The sequence below is a fragment of the Calypte anna genome, chromosome Z (genome assembly GCF_003957555.1).
Source record: "Calypte anna isolate BGI_N300 chromosome Z, bCalAnn1_v1.p, whole genome shotgun sequence".
Lineage (NCBI taxonomy): Eukaryota > Metazoa > Chordata > Aves > Apodiformes > Trochilidae > Calypte > Calypte anna.
Window position 1 is genome coordinate 53,522,269 of NC_044274.1, and position 22,415 is coordinate 53,544,683.

At 38.6% G+C, this 22,415-nt stretch overlaps 1 protein-coding gene across 1 annotated transcript in view; it reads right to left on the reverse strand.

Annotated features, from left to right (window-relative positions):
• Positions 1–22,415, reverse strand: part of RNF180 (ring finger protein 180) — a 59,228-nt gene that overhangs the window by 14,670 nt on the left and 22,143 nt on the right. Inside the window, 2 exon segments of the mRNA XM_030467487.1 lie at positions 4,397–4,522; positions 7,931–8,156. Coding sequence (XP_030323347.1) covers positions 4,397–4,522; positions 7,931–8,156 — 352 coding nt within the window.

The following is a 22,415-nucleotide window of genomic DNA, read 5'->3' on the forward strand; positions in this document are numbered from 1 at the left end:
CTCTTTTCCATACTGCTGCCAGTGACAGTGGGGTTTGCATTGGCCAGGGCAACTGATAAGGTGTCAGAAGCCTTTTGCTGCCAGTTTGCTCTGCCTTTCATGCCTGTATGGTCCTCTGAAGCCTCCTGAGGCAGGGAACATAAGCAAAAGTAAAAAAACCAAATATAGAACTTTAGGTGCTGCCAAGAACAACTTAGATGAAAGCCCCAAAAAACAATGATAGAAAATATCACACACTTGCATTCTGCATTGGCACAAAACCTGCAGTAGCTTTTATTCAAATAAAAAGTCAAGGGGGAGAGACATGACAACCACACTTCTATTTAAAAAGGCAAGACAAAGTTTCAGACAGCTATATGCTACAGGTATTCTATTATCTACACCTAATCACGTTCCCACTCAGTGTCAGACTTTCAGGCTATCCTTTGGAAACCTGTAAATCTAGCATTCTGAATTGCCTTTGTGGAACAACATGCACAGTTTTCAGGTAGGACATTACTGAAGCTGTATGATCTCTCCAGATCTTCCTTTTATTTTTTATGTTTTGTACAAAGCTCTGCATGGTAGCTTTTCATATGCATGAAAGATGTAATTTATTTGACGCTATGGAGCATATATGAACTATGTTCATACATAGAATAATTTGGGTTGGAAGGGATTTCTAAAGGTCATCAGGTCCAACCCTCCTGCAGTCCACCCCTCAACTTGATCAGGTTGCTCAGAGCCTCGTCAAGCCTCACCTTGAAAATATCCATTCTTTACTGGACACGAGTGGGAATATAGTTGTTAAAGATGAAGAAAAGGCTGAGGTATTTAACACCTTCTTTACCTCAGTTTTCAGCGGAAAGACAGGTTACCCTGAAGACGGATGGCTTCTGGAGCTCATAGAAAGTGACATGGATCTAAACAGCCCCCCTGTAATCCTGAAGGACACAGTCTGTGACCTACTGCGATGCTTGGATCCCCACAAGTCTATGGGACCAGATGGGATCCACCCAAGGGTAATGAAGGAGCTGGCAGAAGAGCTCGCCAAGCCTCTCTCTATCATCTACCAACAGTCCTGGCTCACTGGGGACATCCCAGATGATTGGAAATTGGCGAATGTCACGCCAATCCACAAAAAGGGCCGGAAAGAGGACCCAGGAAACTACAGGCCCGTCAGCCTGACCTCAGTGCCTGGCAGGGTCATGGAACAGATCATCCTCAGTGCAATCACACAGCACCTGCAGGATGGGCAAGGGATCAGACCCAGCCAGCACGGTTTTAGGAAGGGCAGGTCATGCCTGACCAACCTGATCTCCTTTTATGATCAGGTGACCCGGCTGGTGGATGAGGGGAGGGCTGTGGATGTGGTCTACCTAGACTTCAGCAAAGCCTTTGACACCGTCTCCCACAGCATCCTCCTGAAAAAACTGTCAGCCCGCAGCTTGGACAGGAGCACCCTGTGCTGGGTTAGGAACTGGCTGGAGGGCCGGGCCCAGAGAGTGGTGCTGAACGGGGCTGCATCCAGTTGGCGGCCGGTCACTAGTGGTGTCCCCCAGGGATCAGTGTTGGGCCCAGTTCTGTTCAACATCTTCATTGATGATTTAGATGAGGGGATTGAGTCCATCATCAGCAAATTCGCAGACGACACTAAGCTGGGGGGGAGTGTTGATCAACTAGAAGGCAGGAGGGCTCTGCAGAGGGACCTGGACAGACTGGAGAGTTGGGCTGATTCCAACGGGATGAGGTTTAACACGGCCAAGTGCCGGGTCCTGCACTTTGGCCACAACAACCCCATGCAGCGCTACAGGCTGGGGACAGAGTGGCTGGAGAGCAGCCAGGCAGAAAAGGACCTGGGAGTCTGGATCGACAAGAAGCTGAACATGAGCCAGCAGTGTGCCCAGGTGGCCAAGAAAGCCAATGGCATCCTGGCCTGTATCCGGAACAGCATTGCCAGCAGGTCCAAGGAAGTGATTCTGCCCCTGTACTCAGCCCTCGTGAGGCCACACCTTGAGTACTGTGTCCAGTTCTGGGCCCCCCAGTTCAGGAAGGATATCGAGGTTCTGGAGCAGGTCCAAAGGAGGGCAACCAGGCTGGTGAAGGGACTCGAGCATAGACCCTACGAGGAGAGGCTGAGAGAACTGGGGTTGTTCAGCCTAAAGAAGAGGCGGCTCAGGGGAGACCTCATCGCTCTCTACAACTACCTGAAAGGAGGGTGTAGCCAGGTGGGGGTTGGGCTCTTTTACCAAACAACTTTCAACAAGACAAGAGGGCATGGACTTAAGTTGTGCCAGGGGAAGTTTAGGTTAGATATTAGAAAGAATTTCTTTACGGAAAGAGTGATCCGTCATTGGAATGGGCTGCCCAGGGAAGTGGTGGATTCTCCGTCCCTGGAGATATTTAAAAAAAGACTGGATGTAGTACTCAGTGCCATGGTCTAGCAACCGCAACGGTGGTTCAAGGGTTGGACTCGATGATCTCTGAGGTCCCTTCCAACCCAGCCAATTCTATGATTCTATGATTCTATGAATACCTCCAGGGATGAGGCCTCAACTACCTCCCTGGGCAACCTGTTTCATTTTTCCACTGCTTTCAAGGTAAGGAATTTTTTCCTAACATCATGTATTTTTCTCTTTTAAAAACATTGCCCTTCAACCCATCACTACAAGCCCTTGCAAACAGTCCCTCTCCACCCTTCCTGTAGGTCCTCTTCAAGTATTGGAAGGTCTCATCAGAGTCTTTTCTCTAGGTTGAAAAATCCCAGCTCCCTCAGCCTGTCTTCACAGGAGAGGTGTTCCAGCTCCCTAATAATTTTTGAAGCCCTTCTCTGGACCTGCTCCATCAGATCCATGTCCTTTCTGTACTGAAGGCTTCAGAACTGATACAGTACTCCAGGTGAAATCTTACCAGAGCAAAGTGTCTGAATCACCTCTCTTGACCTGCTGGCCATGCTTCTTTTGATGCAGCCCAGGATGCAATTGACCTTCTGGGCTGCAAGCACACAATTGGCTCATGTGCAGCTTTTCATCCACCAGCACCCCCAAATCCTCTTCTACAGAGCTTTCTAAAACCTTATCAAAGCATATAATGATAGCATTGAATGTTCTAACCCAGGTGCAGGACCCTGCACTTGTTCTTTTTGAACCTCATGTTCACCTGGGCTCACCTCTCCAGTTTGTCCAGATTCTTCTGGATGACATCCTGTCCTGGCTTATTGACAGCACCACTGAGCTTGATGTCATCCACAAACTTACTGATGGTGCACTCAATCCTGCTATCTGTATCTTTGATAAAAATATTAAACAATATAGGTCCCAGTATGGACCTGTGAGGGACAACAGTGGATACAGAAAGTATTAAAAGAAGCCAGTAAGCTCAGCATGAACGTCCATCCATTCTACCTTAGTTGCTGTTAAAAAAAATGCTCACCTTTGCTTTTCCTGCCAACAGCATCCCCTTTCAATAATACCAAATATGATCTATCAGTCCTCAAATTTCTCAAGTCTATACATTTTTGATAACTAGGAACATTTCCTGTTATTTTCAGTATCAAATCATGAACTTGTGTGACACAGTTTTATAAGTGGAGGACCAGAATTTATCAAATTTGACCCATAGAAAGGTACGGTTAGATTAAAAAAAAAGACTGTAAAAAGGATGTCCTGTTTTACTTTTTCCATATACTTTTATAAGCAATCTATATTGTTCTTACAAACAGGAAAAATGTATAGGCTAGCAAGACTTATAAGTAAATGTAGGTGAGTCTTGGTGAAGAAATGTCATTAGACTGAAACTAAGGAAACAGGAGTAAGCTGCAAATCCCATATTTCAGTGGTCTTATTTAAATTATTTTTCATTTACCAACCAGTTAGTAACCATGAAAATGTTAAAATCTTAAAGTAGCAACAACAGGACTAAACTTTATTAATATAAGTGAAAAACAAAGCTAAACCACCCACACCCTTTACTCTATGTCTTATGTTTAAAAGAAGCAATACAGTATAATATATATAATATTCCAACTTTTATATATGACTTTTTTCATTACAGACTGATACTGATATATTTTTCTGGAGAGGCCGTTATTGACCACACTCAGAACTATTTAACTTTTTTACCACAGAAAGTTTCTTTATTCTGCCATGATCTTCCAAGGTCCCTTCCATCACCTAACATTCTGTGATACAGAAACATTTTTTTCCAAACGGGAAAATACATACAATTATGCTGATAATGTGCATAAAATTAAAGCGTTAAGAGTAAACCAAAAGGAACACATACAAATTTCCTTTTTACAATTTGCAATTTATCTTTAGATTCAGAGCAATTCCTACGGCATGTATGAGCTGTAGACTGGTTTTTAATGATTATACTCAAGACTGAGTGAAGCTTAGGGAAAAATTTAAAAACTTACCTTCAAAAACTCTGTAGGCTTTCTTGTAGCTTGGTAAAGGCCATTTTGCAGATTTTGATTTTAGAAAGTTTTCTTTTAACTTCAAATATTCCGTAGGGAAAAAAGATCTTGTAGAGCTGTTCAGTTCTACAGTAATCAATGAAAAAGAATAGAAATATATATATATATCAATGCTATAAATTTAGAAAAAATTTGTACATGTTTATACTACAAAATAAAAAGGCCTCCTTATCTCCTGCGTAATCTTGTTTTTGATTATAATATCTCTTAAATTATTTTGAAATCACACAATCCCAAGCATTTCCAGATATGGCAAGAACTAGTCTTAAACATGCCATTTTGATTCTGTTCCTCTGGAATAAAATAAAATTAGGAAAGATGATGTCAAATTCTAGCAAAATGAAGCACATAATACATCAGGCTATTTAAGTTACAAAACTGTGATGAGCTCTGTGAATGAAAAAGAACATCTATCAAGCTGAGTACAGGACTAATTCTCAGTTCACACTATTTTTTTTTAAACACCATCACTTAGTAATAGTAATGCAAGGGAAATAGTAATGCAGAGGGAGAAATCCAAAATTTGTTCAAGATTTTAAAATGTTGTGAATTAACAGAACTCGGGAACCCATTTGTAGAATGGTTAATGACACATTGCAAGAACTGGCCTTATTTATTAATATCAAGAAAACATCAGCTTCTCAGGATATAAAATGGGGAAATATCTCCATGGACTACAAGTCAAAACTGAACTATCTGTAGCAATACAACAGGAGAAAACAACTTAATACTCCCAATATTTTCTCACCACAGAGACTAAGTGATCTGCTGATCACAGAAAGAGTTGCCAAGATAGTAGTTAACAAGGAAAACTTCAAACAGCCTAATTTTGGCTCTTCAAACCACCATGGGTCCAGACAAATGCTAATAAGAGCAGCCACTACCATAATTCCTTCTGTACCCTCAAAGAAAGAAAAAGGTCCTTCACAAATTTTTGAAAAGGCTTATGTATTATTACTTTGCCTGGTTCACTGCAACTTTACATACTTTCTGATAATAAATATTTGATGAAAGGATCAAATCCTTTTTTCTGGCAATTTTGAGAATTCTAAGTTTTTTGTGAGCACGCTCCAGAAAGCAGAAAAAAAATCTAAATGCTGTTTGGTTGCAAAAGTTTATTCTACGTAAGAAAAATGCATTAGCAGATTTGAAGCAAGAAAAAAATAAATACTGGTCTTTTTCTAAACATATCCAGTATTTCATGTGACAACGCAGGAAGAATGAGGGTACTCAACACAGAGTACAGAAGTCTCCAAATCCTTTTATCTCTTAGTGTGTGAAGATTGTTACTGCACTCATAAACCTGTCAGTGATGAGTGCCCATTTTGTTCTAAATGTAAAAGGAGCAAGCTGTATATTTTTCACCATCATTTTAAAAAAATATATTTTTATATAAGAGCTTATATGCTACTGAGCATATCCCTGAAGTGTTCAAGGCTAGGCTGGATGAGGCTTTGAGCAACCTGGTCTAGTGAGGGGTGTTGGAACTAGATAGTAGATCCTTCCAGCACAAACATTCTATTGTTCTATGATTTTAGTTTCCTTCTAAAATCAACTTCCTCTTAAATCAACTCAGTTCTTTCAGCTTTTTTATTCAAACTGGAACACTGAAAACTCTGGTGAGGCAGCTAATTCCTTTGCAAAAGAGGCAGGGTTGACAACTGTTACTGGCTTTTAGAAGGCTGCTCAGTTAAGGCTTTTAATGAAGACCATTTCAGGCTGGCGAGGCCACCTGTCTGTTTGTATGCATTTAACACTTTACCTGCCACATGCATGGATCTTCCATCCACAACCACTACACTGAATCTGTGCTTCTCCAAAGTGGTGGATTTATTGTACATGAATGCCATATATTGTACTGATGGAATCATTGAACATAACTGAAACTCTTTATGAACTGAAGTGTTGAAGCCAATCCCTGGCTCACTCATTCTCCTGATAGAAGAGGCTATTACTCAAAGACTACAAATGATCCTGGTAATATTTCACTTAAATAACATTACTTAAAATGTGTTAGGAAGTACCACAGATCAATTTCAGCAAGCACCTATATTCTCTTTCTGTGCTCTTTCAGTAGTATTTATCAAGCAGTTTATCTATTAACACCTCTTTAAAAAATAAAGTAGCCCTCAAATAACTAAAAGTAATACTCTTTTGGAGAAATATATTTAATCTGTACATCAAAATTAAAGGAGCAATAAATTCTAAGCAAATGACGTAAGAATAGCTTGACAGCTGTATACACTAGCCAAGTAGGGTACTGAGTGTGCTCAGGTTACAGCTTTCCACCTATTTTCTCTGCTGCAGTGCTGATATAGTCAGTTCCTGTCCTTGGCTACCCACTGCTGCCCAGTGAGCCATCCTGGGACAGTTAGTTTGCCTGGAAGGGGTCCACCCAAATGAGTTCTTACTTAGCCCATTGAGTTCCTTGAAGTGGTTTGCCATCAAATTCTATTAAGTTGTGCCTGTGCAGAAGAGTCCATGCCCAACCAGAAGCAGAACCTATACATGTGTGCGTATGTATCTGCACACACACACACTTTAATCTGCATCCCCAGCCTGTCATCATCACAGCAGTCTCCCAGTTTAAAGATGATTGCTTCAAGATCTCTGCAGCATCCAAGTATAAACAAACACTCCTTCATGGCTGAGTCATTTCCATTACTTTTTGACCTGTCTATGCACAGTTTAAAGTGCTGCGAAGGGCCTAAATCGAGATACCGCAGAGCAGCTTTATTCATGACACTTAAAATTACCTTTTTAAACTCCAGACTGACTCATGCTGTTACAGGTATCCCATCTGCAGTGCTATGCACCTTCTTCTATCCCTGTACCCATCACAACCACAAATACCCCTTGCCAAATGCTAGAAGTCAGGGACACTAGAGATAAGGATGAAAGAGGCCAGGAAAGGAAAATTCAGAAATAAGATCTTGTGAAAATGATTCTATAGTCTCCCAGCCTTTATTTTCAATTGTATCTATATTAAATCTGTAACACCAAGACAAGAGTGTTTTGGCTTGTTTTTCTGTCAGTAAGACAGTAATTAAAAAAATTATTTTCTGTTGGGATATTTTGAGAAAAATGTTTACTGTGTTTGGAGTTCATGATTATTAAGAAAGAGGAAACCAAAGAATTGCAAAATATCATAACCTCACTTCAAAAATAAAAAAGTTGTAAAATATGCATCTGGAATAGTTTCTTCCTACTGAAGAAAGCCTGTGAGGAAGTCTTAGGAAGAGCTAAATGCAAAGAACTCATTGTAGATTACCATCACCAAATTCTGCTCTGAATGCATTTCTGATGTGGTGTATTGCATTTTATTATTTCTTTTTTTTTTTTTCTTCTTCTTTTTAGTAATATGTTTGGTTAATAGGGGTTTACTGTACTTTTATCTAAGTATTCATTCAGGCCAGAAGTACAAGAAGGAAAGCTATGCTTTTTTTTGCATTGTAAAAAGTTTCATTTTTATACCTCTTTGGAAAAAGACTCTTGCAATTGTAGTGCGACATAGTGGACACGGAGTGCTGGCTGGGTTGTCTTTGGCAAGCATCCTTAAGCAAGGTTCACAAAAGATGTGGTGGCATGGATAGCACATGTAAGGATTGAAATAAACATCTAGGCAAACTGCACAAAGATAGCTTTCTTTATCTTCTCTGAGCTCATGCTCATCATCTGTATGCAGGTTATCATTTGCAGTCTGCAAGAAGAAAAAGAAAAAAAAAGTATTTTTCACAGTTAAGCTCATAACTATTTTAGATAAGACAATCATCAGGAAGATGACTTTACATAATGCTTTAGAAGTTGGAACACACTGGTGATATTCTTAATTTTTAATACAGGTTGCTTTTAACAAGATGATGAAACATACTGGTAAGACAGGAATGTCACAACAAGAACTCGGTGTAAAAGGAGAACAAAAATCATATGAGTAAAAGAAGGAAATAGAAGAACCAAAAATCGTGAATAAAATTGTACTATAATCAGATTTCATCTTTAAAAATTAATTTTAACTATTTATTTGTAATTCTGTTACCAAAATACTGGATTACTTTGCCAAGAAAGTAAAACTAACCAAAAATCTCTAAAAATAACCTGTGGATTGTTCTGCAATTGAAAAGCATATTGTGAAGGGCACCTTTCAGCAAGAGTGATGAATTTTTGATACACTCCACAACTTCATTACTACAGTGCAGAATCTAACCTTGGAGCACAAGATCCAGGTACTCCTATCAACTTTGGTAGCTGCTCTGAAATTCTCTGCACTCATATTTGTAGAGTACCTGAAGCTGCACTTCCCAAGTGGGAATGTCATACGAATGTAACAACTTGTGTATATTGCCAGGTTACTGCTTTGCTCTTGTAAGATGACTAAACTTTTCAATTTAATCTGAAGATTGTATATTAGTGGCATCCAGGGTCTTTGGCTTAAAGAAAAAAAAACAAGTCATCTCCATGGAAGCCAAACATGAAACACTGATTTTGTTCTTGCTCCTCTGCCCATCCTCTTGGTTTCACAGCTATCAGAATACAACATAGTCCAATATCCAAGGAACCCACCAGGAAAGAAACAAGGTGTTAGACCCTGCTGAGTGTCATAATTCTTCTCTCACACCCTTTGTTCTAAACTCCCATTCCTTGCCTAATGATCTGTTTGTCTCAATTCTAAGCTGTGTTGCAGTATGAGGAACTTCTTGCAAGCTCTGGCAGCCATACTTTACACTCTCATGCCTATTGCTCAACTACTGCTCTGCAGCTACCTCTTTGGTAGTCCTGCAGTGCTAGTCATCCCAGCCCTTCTGGGGCTTATTCACATTAAGCATACATGTTGGCACATTTTTACCCAATAAAAAATACTCTGTGCTCAAGCAGCTGCTTTATTTGCACCTAATTTGCAATCCACTAGGTGTATTTCATGAAAGCCACTTCTGACATTCATAGGCCATGACAGGTAACAACTGCCTGATATGCATGTAACAAATACTACTGATATTTGTTATTTTGTGCCTATATATAGAAATCTGTTTCAGACATGATCCAATGTACAGCTTTCTGGTTTGGATTTCTGTTGTCTTTCATGTTGTTCTTCCAGAACTAAAGTATGGACAAAGCTGAGAAAGGCTGTGTAGACACCAAGCACAGTGATGGGAGCAAAAGATTGCCAAATACTGACAAAACCTCAAACTATAACTCCTGTGAAATAAAAGGTAAGAGCCTTTAAATATTTTAATCTTCCCAAGTCACTTGGGAACTGACAATGCTGACTGTACACCTGATATTTTACTACCTGGGCAGCAGAAGAATATTAAATATTAAAAAAAAAGGAAAAAAAAAAGGAAAAAAAAAAAAAAAAGAGAGTAAAAAAGGATCAACTCTGCTTGAAATCCTACAAAGAATGTTAACTAAAAAGGAGTTTAAAGTAGTTTGGCTGGACTACATGAAAGTATTTGATTCATCCCCACATTCTGAGAGAACATGAATAACGAGTTATTTAATGTAAGAGTTACCTTTAAACATGTGAAAGACCTAGAACTAGTGGACACAGACACTAGCAGGATTGCATATGTATGCTACCAATAAAAGGAGGCTCAGAGTAAAGTCTGGGAGTATGATCAGAATAGTGATAAAAATAAAACCCATACAACATTAGCCTCAAGATGTCAAAGTATAAAAAAACCCCCAAACACTGCAAACCCTTTCATTTAAAACTGACCAACTTAGAATGCTTTTTAAGCTCAAATACATTCACTGCAAAAGGCAATGGTCAGCAAAAAAAAAAATTAAAAAAAATAATCTATACTTCACATGTTTATCTTGCAAAGATAACTGCTTGAAATAAAACTTAGATAAATAAATCTGTATTTCATAGAAATATTAACCCAGAAAAGGTTAATGATAAAACAGTGGGATTTTTAGAGACTTTCAAGTAGATACTAGAGAAAGTTTGAAGAATGAAAGCCTAAAGATACCTCTGTATGCCAGTCAATACAAACACAACTCCTAGTTAAGTAGCAGTTGTCTTACTTTTGGTGCATAGTAACTGCCAATAAACTGCCCTGAAATGACAGCAGAAGGAGAATCTAAATGCCTCATGAGGCCTACATTCTTCTACTAAACAGGAGTTAAGACTACAGAATGCCAGGGACTCTCTTTTCCCATCTAAACAAAGTTAGTATAAAAAAGGAGTTGGGGACAAGCATGGACATGCCATTTTCAGGGAAGCACTCTGCAGTGTTGTGGTACTCAGAGTGAGAAATTGTCTCTGCAGTATGGGATGGGATGTACTAAGCAGCCAAGTGCTGTACAGTATGGAACACCAGTGAAACCCCTAGTAGTGTGGTAAGCTGAGTAGTCATGTGCTCTATGAGATGGCTGGGTATTAAGTAGCTAAGATGGTGCAGAATATTGTGTAAGAGTGATGGAGAACTCTGTGGAATGGAGACTAGGGAAAAAAGACAGATGCATTACTAATGTGTGACCCACAAAATATATGCAAAAGTTCTCTAAAAATGAGAAAGATAATTCATTCTTGCCATAAAACTGTGGAGATCCCGTTATAGACTGTACTTACAAGTGCACTTACACACAGAAGTGACCACATGCTGGACAATTATAATCCTTCCCAGTAATTCCTTACTAAAAGATACTGACAGAGGTGGTGATCTTAACACATATTGTTAGATGCTTAATAGGCTGGTTAGGAGAGAATATTTCTTTCTGTTCTTGTAGGCTTAATGTAAAGGTGGATAAAACTGTAGTCTCTTTGTGGAGGCAACTCTTTCACTATTCTCTTACATGAACAATACCTGAAACAGTACCCCCAAAGGTGAAGAGTGGTGTGGGAGGCTTGAGAAGCCACAATTTCACCCTTACAAACTTGGAGGAAGACCTGACTTACTGAATATTTGCATACCTCACGTGTGAAGGTATGCATGGTATTCATGGTATTTTTAAGCTATAGATAAATAAATCTACGATGATTTGCAGCTCTAAAATAGACTTTAAGTCTTCACTTAATACTATATAATCAGAATCATACACCCCAGGTCTGACAAAGTTTGAAAGAATGAATACAGATTCTGTTTTGTACCAAAATGAATCATAAATAAATAAATAAATACTTCTTAATTGCTGCTGGAAAAAATTATCAGTCGGTTTAGCCATGTTTCCAATAGGAATGGAGCTTGTGGGAGTGCCATGTCGATCCATTTGTCGAGCATCCCACAACAGCTTTTGAACACATCAGTCCATAACAAAATCTGAAATGATGGTTGTGACCTCAGGTATATTGACTTCCTGAAAATTTCATCAAAGTTGACAGCTAGATTGAGTAGAGAGGCTGAAATTAGTGTTGTTGCTATGGGAAAGTCTGCAGGTGCTTTGTTGCTTTGAACAAAATTTATCTAGCCTAATTTCTACTGACTTAACTGGTGAATTCTGATGGAGTTTCAAAACCAACCAAAAAAAAAATTCAAGTCCAATTTTAAAATGTAGGACAAACCATACAAAAAACCTTTACTAGCTGAACTAACAAGTTTTCCCAAATAATCCTGCCATAAGATACACTGGGTTTGTATGCCTCTGAGCACCCTTTTGATTGACTGGTACAAGGAATGCAAAATGGCAGCTTTTCAGATGCCTGGCAAACTTAAGCTTGAAAAATTGAAATCATAGTAAGGCAAAGATGCCAATGCCCAGTGCTTAAAATTTATACAAATCAGTAATTTATTTAGAATTCCCTGCACTTCAAATTTCTTCCCTAACAATATTTAAGGAAAATCCAAAGGCAAGCCAAATCTTCAAAGCTGAGCAAAGCAGCCTAAGCAGCTCTCTGGAGCTACCTACTTCCCTGTCTCCAGTTTGATCCTCTCTTGCATTTGGTTTGCATAAATTATGCCAGGACAAACAACCGGAGGACCTTTTCTACATTCTTCTTCTAGAGAACTTTTGTTTAAAGCTAACACTGAGGATCGTTTGTTTGTTTGGTTGGTTGGTTTTGGCTTGATTTTGTTTATTTGTTTATTTTTATTCTGTGATATTTAGAAGTAGCTTCAGGCAGTTGAATTGTACATCATGTGTGATTAGCAGATCAAGGCTTCTGAGGCCAATACTGATAGAACACCTTTACTTTTTTGTACATGAGGATGAAAAGAGACAATAATAAACGAACAGAATAAACAATGAAACAGGGAAGCAGAACATTCTTAACAGATACTTGCACTCTAACCTCTAGTTAACCTCTTCCATGCTCCAGGGAAATTGAATTACCTATCTTCCTGCTTCTCAAAGAAGATATGGCCCTTAACACACAAATTCCCTTCCATTCTCTAGTTGAGTTATTACAGGTTTTTCTGAAGGCATATTTCTTTATGGGGACTACCGCTTTTCAAACTGAAAAGACTTTTTGACCCTCCAATTTATTTTCCCATACTCTAGCAGTTTGCCTAATCAAATAAGCTTTATTCAATTTGTTCAATCAAATATATGTACACATACTAACTTTTCCCTATCAATCTCAAATTATTTCTATCTTTAGGTACTGATGACTACAATAGTATTACTCCCATCTTTCCTTAATCCTGAATGATGTGACACCAAACAACTCAAACAAGTAAAAATTTTTATCTAGTTAAAATTTACTGAACTGTTATGTGTATGCCATTGTTGAGAAAAATGAGTATCAGTTTTTTAACGTTTACTGTATCAAAACATTACATACGCTATAAACAGAGCCAGGTCACTAAGTCCATGAGTTTATCATACTTCTGCCTAAGATAATTATCCAGCATCCATTATTTTACTATCTGAGCACTTTATGAGAGCAACTCACCAAGACTTGTCTGGTTAGCTGAATTTATTTTCTCTGATATGCATTAAAATTTCTTGTCCTTAATAATAAGTAATTTTCCCTTTAATCTGTATTTCAAATAAAGAGGAAGAAAATTTATTCAGAGAGGTCTGTAGAAATTTTCATGAATCTTCTAGAATCTTAATGCAATGCCGGAACAATGATGTATTTTCACTTCCAGAACACAGCTTTATAAATAAAATCAGCCCACAGATTTGAGTTTTTCTAACAAAAGCTTCATCTCATTCACAGCAACTGTATAGATTTGTCTGCTAACAGATATCAAAAGATCAACACAATTAAAGTTACAAAGAATTTCTGGGTACTAGATATGGTTATAGAAGACTTACTACCATTTTGAACAAAAAATGGGTTTGCTTAACTTAATGCTCATCATAGGCTGTTTAAGAAATTTCTTTAAATAAATTTTAGAGAAGCTTCTTAGTAGTATTACATTAAGTACAACCTTCCTTTCAGTTACTAATTGTGGTGGCTACTCCGATTGTATTAACAGTTACACAGTTTACCAGATAGGCTGGGACACAAGTGAGAAAGTTCTTTACTTTTATCCATCAAATAGAAGAGACATTAGGCAAGAACCATCACAGCTATGGCCCAGAACAGGTATTTAACCCAGATAACCTCTTACCCCCAAACCAAGATACAAACAGAACAACCTAGATTTACGAATCTGCAAGTACAGTCTGTTTCCACAACTGAAGCATAGTTTGTCACAAATTGCAGCAAAAGTAGGGTTCACCTAGTGAGATGAATTGCTTTAAAATAAGTGGCCCTAAAATTAGGAACCTAAAATTATATTTAGATGATTAAATGATTAGCCCAGTTTTCAAAAGTTTCCTTATCTGGATGGATCACCTGGGTGATGATCTTGCTGAGAACAATCAGGCCACCTATTTAAAGTGTCTTGGCTGAGTTTCTTGAACTCAATTTAATTATTGATTACATAAATAAAAAACATCTCTAAAATGTGTTTAAAGTATAACATTCACTTACACTGAAAGAAAATAAAGACAAATAAGAAACTTCAAAGAAGAATGTGTCTAAGAAACCTATGGGAAAGGTAATCAGGTTAGCTGCCAAATTTTTTATACCTATCACAACTGAAAAATCCTAACTTCATTGGAATTGAATCTTTGAATTCACTTCTTATGCCTTTTCAGGATAACTTGAAAAAGATCAGATGCAGTTTTTCCTTAAAATGAAAGAAAGCAAATCACAGAAATACATAAATACATGTTTTTACTTCAAAAAATAATTCCTACAAATTTACAAGTAGACCAAACCTGTTCGATTTCCTACAAAACTCACACTACCTTAACGAAGATTTTCCATGAGTTGTAAATGGCACCTTGAAAAGAAAAGCTTTAAGATTAGACTCTAGGAGTCAACAACAACAAGCAACAAGAGATTTTTTTCTTCTTTTCATTATAGTTACTTTGATGCAGTAAAACTTGCAATTTGTAATCCATCTGCAGCAGACTTGCAATGCAAAATTAAAATGATAAACCACCAAAATACAAAAGCATTTCAGATGTCTTCATGTAGCAATAGGAAAAAAAGAGTTCCCCTTCTTTTCATGCAGCCTTTGGAGAGTGACATTGAAAAATGATCTTGTGCTGCTTAAAAAAGCCACTCCCGGTGAATCTGCAGAAATGAAATGTGATCCAACTGTTTCATATATTGCTTTTCTGACAAACAACATCTAAATGCTTAACTTGGTTAACCAATCTCTCCTCAACTTGCTTTTACTGTTAGAAACTTCAGTCTGAAAGTGCTGGACATGGTGGGCTTCAAAGGGATCAGCAGTCAGCATGCTGATACTTATGTAAATTCTCCTTTCAGATATTTGATTTAAACTGCTGCTATCCAGATCTTTTCTGTCTGATAAACAGTGCAAATATTATCGCTTCTTTTTAGCTTCTCAGTATAAGTGAAAAATCTTGTATGTCCACATGCACATTTCTGCATTAATTAGTAATTTCACACACATTTCCATAAATATTTCCTTTCTTTCAGAGATAACTATATTTTCTGTGCAGGTATTACAACATTTAGACTTTATTTTATGCTAGACATTAATAGTCTGTGTTGTATAAACAGTGCATTGCTTCATACCTCATTTTCCCTGGAAGTTATTTACGAAGATGGCAAGGCCATTTTAAATTTTAGGGTGGCAACATTTCTTGTGAGCACTCCTACATAAGCCTTGAGGGATCTGAAAAATGACCTCTGATGATTTTTTGTCTTTTTTCTGCTCTAGTTTAATGATTCAGACTTTAGTTTAGTGAAGTCTCTCACAAAACTCAGAAACTGAATATGATAACCCACATCCCTCAAAAATAATAATTAAAAAATTAAAATAGAGGGCTTAAAGCTTGTCTTTGGAATGACAGGATTCTAAAATAGAAAAGCTGAACAAGAACTGACAATAAATAGGATCATTAGCAAAAAGAAAACCTCAGAGTAGTTGGTAACAGTGTAAAAGAGAACACAGAGATTAAAAAAATTCCACACAATTTACCACTGACCATCACTTCATCACTTCTCAAACACTATTTCCTACATTTTCCCACAAGACCGGAATTTTATAGTAAAAAAATGAAAAGAATGGGACTTTCTGTTCTACTTGCACTGCTGATGAAATTTAATTAATAAAGAAAGCAAGCACTTGACTACATTTGCACAGGAATTTAATATTTTTTTTGTGTGTGTGTAAGGGGAATATAGCCCTGTAGACAACACAGAAGTGACAGAAAACGTTTAGCAAAGAAGGAGCTGGATGCAACAAAACCTGTCTTGTGCTCAGCATTTAAGGATCCTCTGATACAGTTTGTATGTCTCTGATACACTTGACCTATTCAGTGGATGAGGTAGAGGCTGTGGATGTTGTTTGCCTGGGTCTTAGTAAAGCCTTTGACTCTGTTTTCCACAGCATTCTCATGGACAAGCTGACTACAAATGGCTTAGACCAGTGTTACTCTTTTCGCTAGGTAAAAACCTGGCTGTGTGGCCAGGACCAAAGGGTTCTGGTAAATGGTGTTAAATCCAGCTTCTGGCTGGTCACCAGTAGTGTTCCCCAGGGCTCAGTGCTGAGTTGTTAAATATTCATCACTGACATGGAAATGTCAGTGCTCCCTCAGAAAGTTTGCAGGTGATACCAAGTTGGGTGGGAGTGTTGATCTTCCAATTGTATGAGGTTCAAGAAGGCCAAGTTCTGCAACAAGGCCTCTGCACTATGGCCACAACAACCCCATGCAAAGCTACAGGCTTGGGGAACAGTGGCTGGAAAGTTGCCCAGCAGGGAGATACCTGGGAGCTGTAGGTTGACAGCCTGCTAAATATGAGCCAGCAAGGTGCCCAGGTGGCCAAGACGGCAAAGAAGGTCTGCCTTGTATCAGAAACAGTGAGGCCAGCAGGACTAGGGAAGTGTCTGTCCCCCTGTACTTGGACACTGTGTTCAGTTTTGGACCCCTCGCTACAAGAGTCAAGACACTGAGGTGCTGGAGAAGGCCCAGAGAAGGGACACAAAGCTGTTGGAGGGTCTGGAGCACAATTCTTCTGAGGGATCATCTGAGGGAAATGGGGTTGTTTAGTCCAGAGAAAAGGGGCCCAAGGGCAGAGCTGCTTGCTCTCTACAACTACCTGAAAGGAGGCTGTAGTGAGGAGGAGGTCAGTCTCTTCTCCCTTGTAATAAGCAACAGGACAGGAGAAAATAGCCCCTAGTTGTGTGAGGAGAGGTTTAGATTAGATACTAAAAGAAACTGCTTCACATAAATGTTTTTTAAAGATTGGAATAGGCTGCCCAAGGCGGTAGTTGAGTCACCATCCCTGGAGCTGTTTAAAAGACATGCAGATGTGGTGCTTAGGAAGAAAGTCTGGTACTACACTTGGTAGAATTATGTTAACAGTTGGACTCAATGATCCGACAGGTGTTTTCCAACCAGAATGGTCCTGTGATATTTAGGAGGTAGAATTAGACTTATCCTTACATAGAACATCTTGCAAAGCTTCCAGGGGAAGCCTCACTGCCAGTTTTGCGATCCATTGCTTGTATGTTACATTTTCACCCTTGACAAGTGGATGTTGAATGAGCATAGTTAGACTTCTGTGACAGAGGGTAAACTGCAAGGGACAAACTTGCTTCAAGACAGGATCTCTAATCTATGTCTTCAGAAGGTAAGAGAGATGCAAAGACAAATCAGTCAAAGAGCCACCACGAAGCACTGATACTGTCATTCTCAACAAAAAAATATTATTTTTTTGGTGGGAAGGTGGACCTGAGTTAGTCTTCTTGCTCTAACAAAGTTAATCCACATTCCAATTACCTGAGTACTAGAGTAGAATGAGGTGAAACTGATGTCTCGTTAAAGTCACCTGGGCAGGTCCAGGATTTTGTTCTGCAGAAAGAGACATGATCATCATACAGACAGCTATGAGTTTATTACATCAGAACAGTAGCATTTAGAACTTCTAGACAAGAAAATTTTAAGAGTACAGGCTGTGGTTACTATTTTATGACATAAACAGACACAGAGTAAACCTTAGCAGTAATTTATCTTTCAGCAGAGCAATATTGTAAAAAAAAAATTATTTGTGGTACTTCGATAAAGGCAAGATTCTTGTTCAAGAGTTAATGTTTTTCCAGTGGTAGTCTGGAAAAAGCACCTTAAACATTATAATCTTAAGGTTTTTAATATATTTTAGTACTGGCACACGTTATATAAAAGACTTGACTGCTTAGCAGCAAAACCACCATATGCATTAATTGAAGTCTCACGAAACCTAGACATGCAGAACTGAATACACAGCCCTTTACTTCATGAATTTGACTCAACTTAGATATATGGTAAAAATGAGCCTCAGATTTGACGATGGTAGCCAACATACAAAACAATTCATCATCAGTAGACAGGGCATCTCAAAAATTTCACTGTTGACAGCCTGAAAAACATTGCAAGACTGACACTAAGAAGGTATTAAAGAGTTCTGTTATATAAATATAAGAGATTACAGATTACAATGTTTTAATGTGAAAAGCAGTTCAAAACGCCCAAAAATAAAAAAGGAAATCAGAAAGGGCTATTTCAGAATCATTGCTCTTTAAGATGCACAATGGCCTGCAACTACAAAAAAGGAGACTTCTTCCTACTTTGCATCTAGTAGATCAGTGGGGGAAACAAAAGAAAGGGTAAACTATCAAAACAATCCCACTATATTTCAGCAGATAACAGATCTTCCACAAGAGCATCCCTTATAATTCATGACTGCCAAGTGAGGTCTTTAAAAACTTTCTGATGTTAGCTACTAGTTTTCTTAATGGGAGAGCATACTACGTCCCAGTTCAGCAGAATGGAAAAAATGTCTTTTCCAACAAGGAAACATAACAGGCAAAGAAAAAAGAAGCAAGTGCACAAAGCATACCAGTAGCACTTAGTTTGATTGTGTTGGGTTGGTTGCCTCCTTAATTTAAGTTTGTAGCTGATAAACTGTGACATTTTTTAGATGTATTATTTATGTAAGTTCTTCAGGCAAAAACATGTTTGGAGCAACAAAGATCACTTCTATACTGTTCAAAGACCTGTCTATACTAAAAAGAATAAAACATGTTAGGCTACATACTTCTTATTTTGTGGTTTTCACAGGGCATTCCATTGGAAGCTAGGACTTTATTTTGGGTCTTGAAGGACTAAAACCAAAGCCCTCAAGCAGATGATCCGCCAGAGCTCTTGTGAAAGGTATGACCAGCACAAATACTTGAGTGCACATGATGAATTCAAGTCCTCTAGCACTCAACATTCTGTTTCTAAAAAGAAGTACTTAGCTCTGCAGATAAGCCTTCAAAAGTAGTAAAATTTAACTGGTGGAGACAACCTGAAAGAAAAACTTAGTGATGCAAACTTTGCCCTTCTTAAGGATGAGTGCAGTTTTAGCTCTGAGTCCATCACTGTCAACTTTAGTCACTTAACCACAGATCATTTAGTAGATACATGGGGTATGAAATGGACTCAGACTCAGCTGGGAACTGGAGATGCTGCTGGGAAGAAAATGCAGAAAAAAGCATGAAAGTGTGTTAAGGAACAGCTACCAATAAGAGATGCAAAAGAATACCTTCATTACAGTTAGTATGTGGCTGTGCTTTGTACTTGTGGCCAGAGCAGTCCTGATAACACACTGAAGTTCTGCTGAAGAGTGCTTGCATGGTGTCAATACATTCTCTCTCCCTGCCACTGTAAATAGGCCAGAGGTGGGCTTAAGGTTGGGAGTTGATACAGCCATGACTGCTGATCCATAGCACAGGATATCACACTCAGCAACAACTCCTCAGGGGGATCAGGAGGAAGGCAGGAGATTTGTGATTATTGGCTCTGCAAGCAACTATTACACGTGCTGAACCCCTGCTTCCCAGAAGGTGGCAGGACAGGAAGGGGTGAATCAATTCTTTTTGCTTTGCTTGCACACAGAGCTTTTACTTTGCCGATTTACTGGCCACTATCTCAATCCATAAGTCTTCTCACCTTCCTTTTATTTCTCCCTTACCCTGAAGGAGTTTCACTATTCTGAAACAAGTTTTAGATTTTTACCGAAAGGCAAAAACAAAAAAACAACCTAGCAAATTAAGCAAATTAAGAGGAAGAAATCAATGACAGGTAATATTGAGAATATGAACGTATCCAAAGGTATGTACTACACACCTTCTTCCAGCAGTTCAACCTCTGTGAAACATTCCTTCCTGGCACCAGACAGCTACTGCATAATGTGAATCCGATTTATCCATCCTGGCAAAAGCTATTTGGCAATTAGTTAAAGCTTCAAGTAACTGACCAGCACACAGCTCCTGACACTTGAAATCTATAACTTGAACGAGTCTCTCAGAATACTTTGGATTTTTTTAAGACTGTTTTCACAGGACTGTCTTTTTGCAAAGTATGTATTTTTAGTTTCAGACTATGTTTTTTTCCAAGCATACAAGTCCATAGACCCTGATGAGATATATTCATGAGTGGTAAGGGAGCTGGCACATATTGATAAGCCACTGTTCATCATCTTTGAAAAGTCATGAAGAACAGGAGAAGAGTCTGAGGACTGGAAGAAAGCCAGCATCACTCCAGTATTCAAAGAGGGCAAGAAAGAGGGCCCAAGAATCTACAGGACAGTCAGCCTTAACTCCACCCCTGAAAAGGTGATAAACCAGCTGATCTTGGATGTAATCTCCAAGCATGTGGAGAAAGATGTTATCGGCAGTAGCCAGTGTGGATTCACCAAGGGGAAATCATGTTTGACCAATCTGATAGCCTTTTATGATGGCACAAATGGCAGGGTTGATGAGGGGAAAGCAACTGGATGTTTTCTTCCTCAACTTCAGCAAGTCTTTCTGCACTGTCTCCTGTAACATTCTCATGGGTGAGCTCAAGAAGTGTGAGTTAGATGAGTGGTCAGTGAGACTGAGAACTGAATGAATAGCAGAGCTTAGAGGGCTGTGATCAGTGGCACAAAATCTAGTTGGAGGCCTGTAGCTAGTGGTGTTTCCCAGGGATCAGTACTGGGTCATGAATGTTAACATATTCATCACTGACCTCAATGAAGGAACACAGTGTACCCTCAACAAATCTGTTGATGAAAAAAACAGTGAGAAAGGTGTTCTGCCATTCAGCATGACCTGGACATGCTAGAGAGTACACTCTACATCCAGGTCATCAATATATATAGTGAATAGTAACGGTCCCAGTACTGACCAGTAGAAGGTCTCCACTAGAAATAGACTTCCAACTGGACTCCATCCCATTGACTACAACTCTCTGGCTTCTGTCCCTCAACCAGCTCCTGATCCATCTCACTACCAGATCATCCAGGCCACACTTCTTGAGTTTAGGTCCAAGGATGCCTTCGGAGATGGTATCAAATGCTTTACTGAAATCAAGATAAACATCTATTCTCTGCTGTCATCCATCCACCATCCATACTCACAGAAGGCTATCAGGTTGGTCAGACATAACTTACCCTTAGTAAAGCCATGTTGACTGCTCCTGATTTACAGAGGGCCCTTCCAATGCATGCTGTTCTATGATTCTAACTTATGCATATGCAACATTAAATATTCACTAGTATCTTTAAACTGCAGATAATAACTCTGTGAAAGCACAAAATCATATGAATACCATATAGTACAAATCCCAAAATATATTTTATAACATAATAAATTAGAAAGTATTTTATCTGCCAAATGAGACTATATTAATAATTCAGAATGCTCCACAGTACCACAACCAATGCAGCAGCTTTTAGCCTAACTGAGAAAAATACTTCATAAGATTACCTTTCAAATCAGAGATGATTTGTGATTTGCAGGAGGCAATTTGTATTTGAAATATATAAATATATTATACTTACACATAATCTATATTTCAAATATATAAATTTTCAGATATACACAGATGTTTATTATATATAAGAGAAAATTTTTGCAATTGGGTAAGATGACCATGGAAGAAAACTTAGAATATCCAAAATGCCCTGCAAAACAAACATGTAATTGCTTCTTGAAATTTAACTTTTTGTTAGACCGTAACACTAGAAATACTTGTGAAAATATCACTTTCCACTGTCTGCTGCCATTCTCATACAGACTAATCTTGCACTTTGCATGGACAATTAACTCTTTTCTGAGATTAACTGCCATCAATGCAAAGACAACTGGATCTTTAAGGTCATTTATATCTAGCAGGCCTCACAGGACAGATACAGAATCACATGAAAACTGATCTTAATCTTTCAGCACCAGTTAGATAAGTGAGCAGCCTAGTTACCTTAACATGGTGTGAAGACAGAAATGCAGTATGTCAGAGACACTTCTGTGCAATGTTAGCTGAAATAGTTCTGCATGATGAACTCACACATGGGTATGTATGGCATAGCCACCTGAGTGACCCTGCCTGGATTCACACTGAATCATACAGAGGCTCTCAGATGCTCCTCTACTATGCTCTTTCTTGACAGTACAAATGATGGAATTAACTTGTATCTAGCCCTCAATGCAAAGAAACTCAGGAGCACCTGAGAATCCAGCTTGTTTCTCAAGACAGGATTATTAGA